General features: G+C 34.4%; 1 protein-coding gene across 1 annotated transcript in view; it reads right to left on the reverse strand.

Annotated features, from left to right (window-relative positions):
• Positions 1-936: 936 nt before the first annotated feature.
• Positions 937-12083, reverse strand: part of LOC115955426 (F-box/LRR-repeat protein At2g43260-like) — a 29060-nt gene continuing 17913 nt past the window's right edge. Inside the window, exons 3-6 of the mRNA XM_031073552.1 lie at positions 10887-11234; positions 10692-10836; positions 6342-6894; positions 937-1158 (exon numbers count right to left, since the gene is read on the reverse strand). Of these exons, the coding sequence (XP_030929412.1) occupies positions 6372-6894; positions 10692-10836; positions 10887-11234 (1016 nt within the window). The 3' untranslated portion in view covers positions 937-1158; positions 6342-6371. The remainder of the gene's footprint in view (positions 1159-6341; positions 6895-10691; positions 10837-10886; positions 11235-12083) is intronic.

Genomic DNA, 12083 nt, shown 5'->3' on the forward strand with positions numbered 1-12083 from the left:
GAATTCGGACTGCAAATGCTATAATATATATATATATATAAAGTTATTGATGAATATTGTCCGCATTACTCAAATATCATCACCATTCACAACTACATAAGACTTGAATTTATAACCCATTTAAATCCTCCAATAACAAGTCTTCGTTTCTAAAATTGTTATGAAAAAGCTAACAGACTGTAAATTTAAGTCCTTGTTCACGCAATTCTATTACTTTGCAGTTGCTAAGTGCCAAATATTTTTGTTCTCTGCTGGAAGCAGCAGTTAACTACTTTTATAATTCGGACTGAAAAGGTTCTTTCATTCAACCAAAAACAGAGAAGGGGATTGTTAATGGAGATACCTGCTCTTCCCACTCTCTTTTATTGTCTCATTGCTTTCTCAACTTTCTTGAAATTCTTCATTGCAGATGACACTTGACACCATAGTCCCGGGCAATTGATTAGAGGTGTCCAAACTTTGCTTTCCTCAGGCCAAGTTTTTGAGCTAGGCTTCTTCTCTTCAGGAAACAAGAGCAGTTATTTGGGCTTATGGTACAAGAAGACCCCAGGGACAAGTGTGTGGATAGCCAACCAGAACAACCTACTCACATATCCATCTGAAGTATTCACCATCAGCAACAATCAAACACTTAATTTTTCTCAACAAAAGAAACCTCACTATCTGGTATTTGGATTCACCCAGGGCAGCTCAGACAGCAGTTGCTCAGCTTTGGGGTGTAACATGTAATCAATCCTTACTATCGTCTTAAATGTACATATCCTAAAATTAAAAGACAGATTTATAGAAATTTTCCATAGATACCTTTACACCCATTGAATAGATGTAACTGCTATCTAATTCACTGAAAAAGGAGAAATTTAACACACACACACACATAATGAAAGCATGGCAGACAATATAGTGCTTAATTATTTTTGTAAACACGTTGAAACAAAACTTCACATCATCCGGAAAAACTAACATAAGAGTGGTGTAGCCCAAATTAGTTTAACAAAATAAACTCCTCTAAAGTTATAACTACAATCCATTTTGACATAATAACTAATGCCAATACTAATTACACAACACCAAGAAACTCTGTTGACTCTTTTCTTTCACTGAGTTAAAGTTTGTTACTTATGTACAGCTCATCAGCATCCATGATTCCTCAACGTCCTGCAAGAATTTAAAATCAGTTTAGTAACAATGTAGAAAAAACCTACACCGAGATTTGTGGGTTTTCAGAATGAAATTAAGAAATACTCCAAGCCTTTACCAAATGAATATGTCCACCAAGGTGAATGGGGACCGAGGTAAATGTTCTAAGCAGGTTACCATGCCCGAAATTATATAATAAGAAGATATTTTTCTACTCAACACAAGACAATTGTAAACAGAAGACACCGTGCTCCCAAAGAAAATCAGAGAATAGAAATATTGCACAACCAAAACAAACATTTCAAAGTAAAGCCAAAGCCAACTGGACCACCACAAAACATGAGTTGAGTCCAAGTTTGTATCATCCCTTGACACACATTCATAATTACATCCCTGGTTTTTAATAAAGGGTTTTTTCGATTAAAAAAAATACATCTCTAAGTGTTGAATGTGTCTTATGTGTAGGCTGCTGTCCCTTGCTCAACAATAATTGATCACTCATATATTCTTTTCATTCATAACACCCTCATTCTTAAATTGTTTAAAAGAAAAATCTAATCCTCCTCTAAACCGTAAATTTGACCTAAAGAACAAGCTAAGAACATTAAATTGTTTATAATAGAGAGAAGAAAAAAAAAAATTAACTTGTTTTAAGATGAAAATAAATTTCAGCAATACATATCACAGAAAAAGGTGCTAGCTTTAGCTTTTTGGTAAAAAAATTTCGGGATTGAATTTCATCATCACCAAGTTAATTGGTATGGATGAGAGGGATGTCTAAATAAAAAAAGGCTTCGCAAGACTACAGCCTATTACTGCCTCCAAACCGGGAAAAGTTACAAAGTAGAGCCACAACCACCTAAATGGGGGAACAATGAAAAAAACTAGATGCAAATGTTAGCATACTCCACAATAAGAAAAATATATCCAAAAACCACAAACAGTACCACCATCTCTTGCCAAGAAACAATCACAATTATCACAGATCTAATTGCATTCTTTTGATATGAACCAAGGATTGATTTATCCATCAACATGTTTTCAGAAAGAGGTTTATAAACAAGTCTTTTTTTTTTTTCTTTTTTCTTTTTTTTGAGGAACTGTCATTTTCAATTCTTAACCACACAAAGCAAGCAAGCAATACTCATTTTCAATTCTTTTTGCGTCTTTTTAGAAGTAATAAGAAATTTTGAAAATAACAAAGGGTGATCATAAATAGAAGACGTGTGTTCCAAAAGAAACTAAGAGAGTAGAAATATACAAAATTCTTTGTAAAAGAAACAACACAAATACAAAATAAGTCATCAACTATATAAGATAAAATAATTTTCAGTATTATAAATCATTGAGAAAAGTTTCCAACTTAGCTTCTTGGCAGATTTTTTATTTATTTTTGGGATTTGTGTTTGGATTATGGATTGAGTTTCACCTTCACAAGGTTGGTATGGGTTAGAGGAATGACTATAAGGAAAGGTGAAACATCGCACAGCCTGTTGCTGCCACCAAATCAGGAAAAGTTACATCGCACAGAAACAACCACCAAAACGGGTGAAACATGAAACATAATACAGTAGGGAAACAACCACCTAAATTGGCCAAGTGTTGAGAGTGCCTTATGTGCAGGCTAGTGTCCCTTACTCAACAATAATTGATCACCCATGTATTCTTTATGTTTATAACACCAATGTCTTCATTCTTAAGGGAAATATTTATCCCTCCTCTAAGACATAACTTTGAACTAAATAACAAACTAAGAACATTAACTAGTTTTAGTAATAAAATAAAAAACTGAACATTAATTTGGTATGAGATGAAATAAATTTCAGCAAAACATATATCAAAGAAAAAGGCGCTAGCTTAGCTTTTTGGTAAATTTTTTGGGTATTGAATTCCACCATCACCAGGTTAGTGTGGATGAGTGGGATGTCTAAATAAAAAAGGCTTCGTATGACGACAGCCTATTGCTGCCTCCGAACCAGGAAAAGTTTCAAAGTAGAGGCACAAGTACCTAAATGGGGGAACGGTGATACACAAAGTGATCCACTATCTCTTGCAAAGCAACAATCATATATTATCACATATATATCTCATTGCTACAGTCAGAAATCACTCTTATGAACCGAGGATTGATTTGTCGATCAACATGTTTTCAAATACCGAAAAATAAAAGGCTAGAAAGATGCTAACAACCTATCAACTTCCAGAATTATAGAAACCTTAGTAACCAAATGTTGTTAAGTCAAAGACAATACACACACACAAAGAGCATTGGCAAGCATGTTCATCCCAATGCAAGCATGAAGCATGGCAGACACAATTAAGCACTCCATCATTTTTGTAAGCACACTGAAACCAAACTGCAAATCATCCAGAAATGCTAAGAATGGTGTATACAAAATGTAGTTTAACATTATAAAAAATTAAAAACTACAACACAATTTTCACCAAAAAAAAAAAAAAAAATCAAGCCAGTCATAAGAAAATAAACACTATCAAAAAGCTTTGTTGAATCTTTTCTTTAGCTGAGATAAAGTCTATTACTTATCTATAGCTCAAGACCAACCATGATTGTTTGTGATTTTATAGCAGAAGTAGATTTATTTTTTAATAAGTTGGACCATTTATCGATTTATGCTAAAAGCAAAAAGAGATAAAATGACACATATCAGTGTAGTATCATATGGAAAAAATCTACACCGATACTTGAAGGTTTTCTGGATACATATTAAGAAATATTCCAAACCTTTACCACAAAAACAACTGTACCAAGGGGGATCAAGGACCAGGGTAAATGATCTAAAGCAGGTTCCAAAGCCAGCAATTATTTAATACTTTCTCCGTCCCACTTTGTTTATCTTCTATTCCATTTTGGGATGTCCCAAAATATTGTCCTGTTTCTAAAAATAAAAGTTATTAGTTTACTAATGTTCCTATTATACCCCTAAGCCTCATTAAGAATAATTCCTTTTAAAAATAGCTGATAAATTTATTTAAGGGTAGTTTTGTAAACTTATACATTTTTATAAAGTAGACAAGACAATAAATGATGCTCCCTTAAAATGTTTGACTTTTCAAACATGACAAACAAAGTGGGACGGAAAGAGTAATAAGAAATCTAGCAAAATGGCAAAGGGCAATCATAAAGAGTAGACATGTGTTCCAGAAGAAACTAAGAGAGTAGAAATATAAAAAATTCTTACTCTCTCCTACTCTATTGACCATCTATTTCTTCATTGTCCAGTTGCTATGGATTTGTGGTTTATGGTTTTGGGTTTATTTGGAGTAAGCTGGGTTATGCCACAGTCTGTTGTGGGGCTTCTAGAATGCTGGCAAGGCAGATTTGGTCATCATAGAAATGGTCATATATGGTTAATTGTTCCCTATTGCTTAATGTGATGTCTTTGGAGGAAAGGAATATTAGGTGTTTTGAAGATAATGAAAGATCCATACCAGACCTCAAGTTTTTTTTTTTTTTTTTTTTTTTTTTTTCTTCTTTAGGACTTTATTAGATTGGTTGGCTACTTTGCAAAACCAATCATTCTCTTCCTTTCTTGATTCTTGTAATTTTTGTTGACCCCTAGTACACTCCCTGCGTCTTAGGGTGTCCCTTTTTTATATCAATAAAATTTATTACTTATCAAAAAATATATATACAAAATTCTTAGTAAAAGAAACAACACAAATACAATATATGTCATCAACTGTATAAGATGAAATAATTTTCAGCATTATAAATCATTGAGAAAAAGTTTCCAACTTAGCTACTTGGGAGTTTTTTTTTTTTTCTTGGGAGTGGTGTTACGATTATGGATTGAGATTCACCTTCACCAGGTTGGTATGGGGTGAGAGGAATGACTATAGGGAAAGGCTTCTAAAGCCTACAGCTTGTTGCTGCATCCAAATCAGCAAAAGTTACATAGCAGAGAAACAACCACCCAAATAGGCAAAACAAGAAATCTTATGCAGTAGGAAAACGACAACCTAAATTTTGGGGGGTTGTAACTTTTGATTTTTGACACCAACTTCACTGCTACATTAATAAATCACTCTTATGAATCAAGGATTGATTTGTCCACCAACACGTTTTCAATTACATAAAATTAAAAGGCTAAAAAGATGCTAACTATCTATGAACTTCTAGGATTTTCCATTCCAAATAAGTGAATATATTCATTAGTGAGCTACAACAGGGGCAAAACCAATTACCAAACACGAGCGCTTATAAACATTTATAGAAACATTAGTAACCAAATCTTGTAAGTTTGAGATGATATTCTGACAAAGAAAAAACATCCCATTAAAACTACCATACTTGCAAAGACATTGAACTACATCCCATTAAAGCCAATGTGAAACCCCAATTCTTGCCTAAGGGTCTATACTAGTTGGTTTTTACTTCTACTTTAAACAAGTGTGTAAAAAAATATACTAACTCATTCACAAAATATTAAAAGAGGGAAAAAGATGAACAATGGAATAAAACGGAGTCAACAAAAAAAATACATCTAAGCATAACCACTTTATTGGGATAAAAATATTCAAACGATGCTAAGGAAAAAGTGAAAACAAAATAAGTTCAAAAAGAGGTTTGTAAACAAGTTATTTTCAATTCTTAACCACCCAAAGCAAGAAATAATTATTGATGAGCTACTTTGCCCATGAATATGGTGCCATGGGAATCCTTTCAGTAAGAAGAATGTCATATGAGGCAATTAAAGATTTAAAATGTAAAAGCAATATCTTTAGCATACTATGATCACAATTGACAGATTAAGAAAAATGTATTAATAATACATTTTTAATAATCCAAGGATATCATGAAGAACATTTAATGCAATTGTGAAAACATGAAGTTAAAAGAGGTCACCAGAACATTATCAAGAAAAAAAAAGTTGAGTAGATCTGTCTATTATATAATATAAATTATAAGTGGCAAGAAACATGAAATTCACAGTCCCGTTTATTTTCAACGACTTAATATATAAACGTGCTAAAAGTTGATAATCAAAACAAACAACTTGGTTTTTTCATAGTTGAGTATACATGCTATTGACAGCAAGCACGACCTTGATAGGCTATCTATCATAAATATAAATCCACTCAATTAAGGTAATCAATCAGCAATATATTCATCTCTAACTCATAATGAATGCCAAATATATATGAAGAACAAAACAGAAAATCATGAAAATAAAATGCACCTTGCCTGTTGTTGTTCCTATTACTTTCCCTTAGTAAGTAACTGCAAGGTCGGGTTTGTCTAGCAAAACTAGACTCTCAACATAAGGATCAACAAAACTATACTTAGATCCAGTAATCCCAAGGTCTTTAACCTCTTGGGTCTCAAGGTTTCGCGAGACGAGCCTTTTTTTTTTTTTTTTATATGTTTCCAATATAACCTCGCCACTCTTCCTAAAAGCTTTTGCACAAGGTATTTTCTCTCTGTAATGAAATGGCCTTGATATGTCCACTTGAGCATTCAAACTTATAATTTTGGTCCATGATGATGCATCTGCATAGTTTTTCAACACCCACATATCGAGAGTGTGAAGAACATACCCAGGTTCGAGCAGCGCAATGGAATTCCCAAATGCCATAATAGATACCCACCTCCAATATAACAAATCGGAATGCTTAGGCAGCGGTATCTCACGGAAGACCTCATCCTCCAAATCAAACACCAAAACAAAGTAGAGACCAAATGCAAAGCCCCATTGACAAAAGCCTGTAGGCATAGGCAGACCAACATTGTATCACGAACAGCACATTTGGGACATTGAGCAGTAACCACTCTCCATTTCCCAGTGGCAAGTGAGTAGACCTCAACCTTGGGTGTAGATTTACCCTCATCGAAGTCACCATCCTCAGGAGTAGGGGTGGCAAATGGGCGGGTTGGGTCATAAATGGGTTGGGTCATAGATGGGTTGGGTGTATAATTACCCATTTATCCATTTATGATCCGTTTATATATAAATTAATTATCCATTATCAACCCAACCCATTTAGTTAGTAACCCCCCATTTAACCCAATATGACCTAAATACCTCTAAAACTACTTGAATACCCTCTTGACCTCCAAAATACCCATAAATACCTAAAATGATGCAAATACCCCTAATCTTCCAAAATTACCAATATACCCTTGGACATCCAAAATTATCCCAAAAATCTCTAAAATTATCCCAAAATACCCATGAAATCTCTAAAATGATCAAAATACCCCTGATATCTCTAAAATCACCAAATATGCTTAAAACCCACTAAAATGACCAAAATACCCCCTAAAACCCAAAAAATGACCAAAATACCCCAAAACTCAAAAAATGACCAAAATACACCCGAAACCTAAAAATTACCAAAATACCCCCCGAAACCTAAAAAATGACCAAAATACCTCCAAAACCTAAAAATGACCAAAATACCCCCAAAACCCAAAAAATGACCAAAATACCCTTAAAACCCAAAAAAATGACCAAAATACCATCAAAACCTAAAAATGACCAAAATACCTTCGAAACCCAAAAAATGACAAAAGTACCCCCAAAACCCAAAAAATAACCAAAATACCCCCAAAACCTAAAAATTACCAAAATACCCCCAAAACCTAAAAATGACCAAAATACTTCCAAAGCCCAAAAAATGGCCAAAATACCCCCGAAACCCAAAAAATGACCAAAATACCCCGAAACCTAAAAAATTACCAAAATACCCCCAAAACCCAAAAACTGACGAAAATACCCCCAAAACCTAAAAATTACCAAAATACTCTCGAAACCCAAAAAATGACCAAAATACCCCCAAAACCTAAAAATGACCAAAATATCCCCAAAACCTCAAAAAATACCAAAATACCCCCGAAACTCAAAAAAATACCAAGTACCCTTGAAACCCGAAAAATGATCGAAATATCGTCGAAACCTAAAAATGACCAAAATACCACCGAAACCTAAAAAATTACTGAAATACCCCAAAACCTAAAAATTACCAAAATACTTCTGAACCCTAGAAATTTACCGAAATAACCCTAAAACTAAAAGATGACAGAAATGCCCTCGTAAACTAAAAAATGGCTAAAATACCCTTAGAATCTAAAAGATGATCAAAATAACCCCGAAACCTAAAAAATTACCGAAATTCCCTCGAAACCTATAAAATGAATGAAAGACTCTTAGAACCTTTAATTTGTCAAAAATATCCTTGAAACATCCAAAATACCCTGAAACCTCTATTTCGGTAATTTTAGATGTTTCAGGTGTATTTTGGTCATCTTACATGTTTAGGGGCATTTTGGTCATAATTTGGGTTTCATGGGTTTTATTGATCATTTTTTTAGGTTTTGGGGTTATTTTGGTCATTTTTTTTTAGGTTTTTGGGGGTATTTTGATCATTTTTTAGGTTTCAGGGTATTTTGGTAATTTTTTTAGGTTTCTGGAGTATTTCAGTTATTTTTTAGATTTTAGAGGTATTTCGGTCATTTTTAAGGTTTATGGAGTATTTTTGTAATTTTTTAGGTTTAAGGAGTATTTTGGTAATTTTTTAGGTTTAGGGCGTATTTTGGTAATTGTTAGGTTTTGGGGGTATTTTGGTCATTTTTTTGGGTTTTCGGGGTATTTTGGTCATTGTAATAGGTTTTGGGGTTATTTTAGTCATTTTTTAGGTCTTGGGGTATTTTAATCATTTTACAGGTTTCAGAGGTATTTTGGTCATTTTTTAGGTTTCGGGGGTATTTTTGGTAATTTTAAGGTTTCAAAGGTATTTCGGTCATTTTTAAGGTTTAGGGGGTATTTTGGTCATTTTTTAGGTTTATGTAGCATTTTGGTCATTTTTTGGGTTTTTAGGGTATTTTGGTAATTTTTGGGTTTTGGGGATATTTTGGACATTTTAGAGGTTTTGTTGGGGGGGGTATTTTGCTCATTTTAGAGGTTTTGGAGGTATTTTTCTCATTTTGTGGGTTTTGGAGGTATTTTGGTCATTTTTTGGGTTTTGAGGGTATTTTGGTCAGTTTTTGGGTTTTGGAGATATTTTGGACATTTGAGAGGTTTTGGGGGGGATATTTTGCACATTTTAGAGATTTTGGAGGTATTTTGGTCATTTTTTGGGTTTTGGGGGTATTTTGGTCATTTTTTGGGTTTTGGGGGAATTTTGGTCATTTTTTGGGTTTCGAGGGTGTTTTTGTCATTTTATGGGTTTTGGAGCTATTTTGGTCATTTTTAGGTTTTAGGGGTATTTTGGTCATTTTTTGGATTTCAATGGTATTTTGGTCATTTTTTGGGTTTTGAGAGTATTTTGGTCATTTTTTTGGGTTTTAGGGGTATTTTGGTTATTTTTTGGGTTTTGGACGTATTTTGGTCATTTTTAGGTTTCGGGGGTATTTTGGTCAGTTTTTAGGTTTTGGTGGTATTTTAGTAATTTTTAGGTTTTAGGGGTATTTTGGTCATTTTTTGGGTTTCAGAGGTATTTTGGTCATTTTTTGGATTTTGGAGGTATTTTGGTCATTTTGTGGGTTTTGGGGGTATTTTGGTCATTTTTTGGCTTTTGGGGGAATTTTGGTCATTTTTTGGGTTTTGGGGGAATTTTGGTCATTTTTTGGGTTTCGAGGGTATTTTTTTTTCATTTTTTGGGTTTTGGAGGTGTTTTGGTCATTTTTAGGTTTTAGGGGTATTTTGGTCATTTTTTTGGGTTTCAGAGGTATTTTGGTCATTTTTTGGGTTTTGGGAGTATTTTGGTCATTTTTTTTGGGTTTCAGGGGTATTTTGGTTATTTTTTAGGTTTTGGAGGTATTTTGGTCATTTTTAGGTTTCGGAGGTATTTTGGTCAGTTTTTGGGTTTTGGTGGTATTTTAGTAATTTTTAGGTTTTAGGGGTATTTTGGTCATTTTTTGGGTTTCGAGGGTATTTTTGTCATTTTTTGGGTTTTGGAGGTATTTTGGTCATTTTTAGGTTTTAGGGGTGTTTTGGTCATTTTCTTGGGTTTCAGAGGTATTTTGGTCATTTTTTGGGTTTTGGGAATATTTTGGTCATTTTTTGGGTTTCAGGGGTATTTTGGTTATTTTTTGGGTTTTGGAAGTATTTTGGTCATTTTTAGGTTTTAGGGGTATTCTAGTCAGTTTTTGGGTTTTGGTGGTATTTTAGTAATTTTTAGGTTTTAGGGGTATTTTGGTCATTTTTTGGATTTTGGGGGTATTTTGGTAATTTTTAGGTTTCGGGGGGTATTTTGGTCATTTGTTGGGTTTTGGGGGTATTTTGGTCAGTTTTTGGGTTTCAAGGATATTTTGGTCATTTTTTGGGTTTTGGTAGTATTTTGGTCATTTTTTTAAGTTTCAGGGGTATTTTAGTCATTTTCTGGAAATTTAGATTTTATGTTGTTTATTTAAATTTTAGATAGGTTTAGTGGGTATTAGTGAGATTATCCATTTAGACCCATCTAATTAAATAACCAAATGGGTCTTTACCCATTTAACCCAAATATTCAAATGGGTTGGGTTAAGACTTATCCAAATAAGGTGGGTAATGGGTGGGTTCATGAATATGGATAAAAATTGCCCCCCCTACTCAGGAGTGACATACCTGACCACCTTATAGTCATTGGTTTTGGAATCAAACCCAAACCCAACAACCGCGGTGTAGGGACCGGTAGTCATGAAGGAGAAATTGGGGGTAGGAAGTTTCACGTATTTTTTAACACAAGGGTTCCAGAGAATGAAATTATAAGCGTTAAGTGTATAAATCATCAGCCATTACAAGTACCAACCACGCGGAATACTCCAGTAGCGCTTTGGCCATGGAAAGGGAAGTCGTCAAAGCTGGTGTATTGATGGAAATTGGTGTTGTCGTCCCAATGTAAAGCGTAGACTTCTTTTTCGTCTCCGATTCGTTTCAATTGTTTGACTGCTTTGGCGAGAGGCTTAGGGCAGAGTCTGAAGAGGTGGAGGTTGTTGTTGTTGGAGGAGTGGAGAAGATGAGTGGAAATGAAAGAGGAGTTTTGGATGAGGGATTTCCATGTTTTGGAGACAGAGGTGCAAGTGATGATGGATTTGATGGGTAGGCGTAGGAAAACGTGGGTTAGGATTTCATGAGGAAGAGAGTCCCATATTGCTTCTTAGGTGATGGATTTCGAAACTTCAGGTAAGTTGTCTGACATTGCCGCTACCTTCAAAAGAGAGAGATTAGGGGTTTAAAGAAGCAGTGACTATAAAAAGTAAAGAGAGAGTGAGAGCGAGTAGACCACCAGCCGGGTTGGATCGGAGCTAGATCCCTAGCTAAGAGGGAATTTGCAGACTAGCAGAGTAAAAGGATAGAATCTCGTTAGTTAGCAAAGTTTTGAAATCATATAAGAAACTAACATCTCGAGTCTTTGAAACTCGAGTTCGGTGACAAAATCGAATCTCAGATACTCGAGTTTTAGTGCTAAGATTGAGGAATTTATCCACATGGAACTCGAGTTTGTTAGACTCAAGAAGTATGTGAAGAATAAAGAAAACAAATTCGAAGGAAGAAGAAGACACGATCTGGAAAATAAGATCTAAAAAATACAGATTCGAAGAAGAGAAATAGAGATTTGGAGTGGAGAACGCAGAACGATCTGAATTCGAAAACATTGATTTGATGAACGCAACCAATCTAAACAAAGGAATTGATCTGAAGAACGCAACCGACGCAATAGCGCAGAACTGGAAAACATGGAGAACTGAAGTTGTGGACTGATTCGGTCTGGGATTGGCTAGCCATTGCCCAAACCAATCGAAAATCAAACAAAGAAGAAGAAAGAACAGAACGAAGATGAAGAAGAAGAAGAAGAAACCCAGGAAGATGAAGAAACCCAGAATGAAGAAATGAAGTTGAACAGTATTTGTTAATGAAGGAACTCAAGTCTTAGAGACTCGAGTTCCACGTGGATAATTTTTGTTTACCAGCTCTGAAACTCAAGCATTTAAGACTCGAGTT

Source organism: Quercus lobata, chromosome 8 (assembly GCF_001633185.2).
Source record: "Quercus lobata isolate SW786 chromosome 8, ValleyOak3.0 Primary Assembly, whole genome shotgun sequence".
Taxonomy (NCBI): Eukaryota; Viridiplantae; Streptophyta; class Magnoliopsida; order Fagales; family Fagaceae; genus Quercus; species Quercus lobata.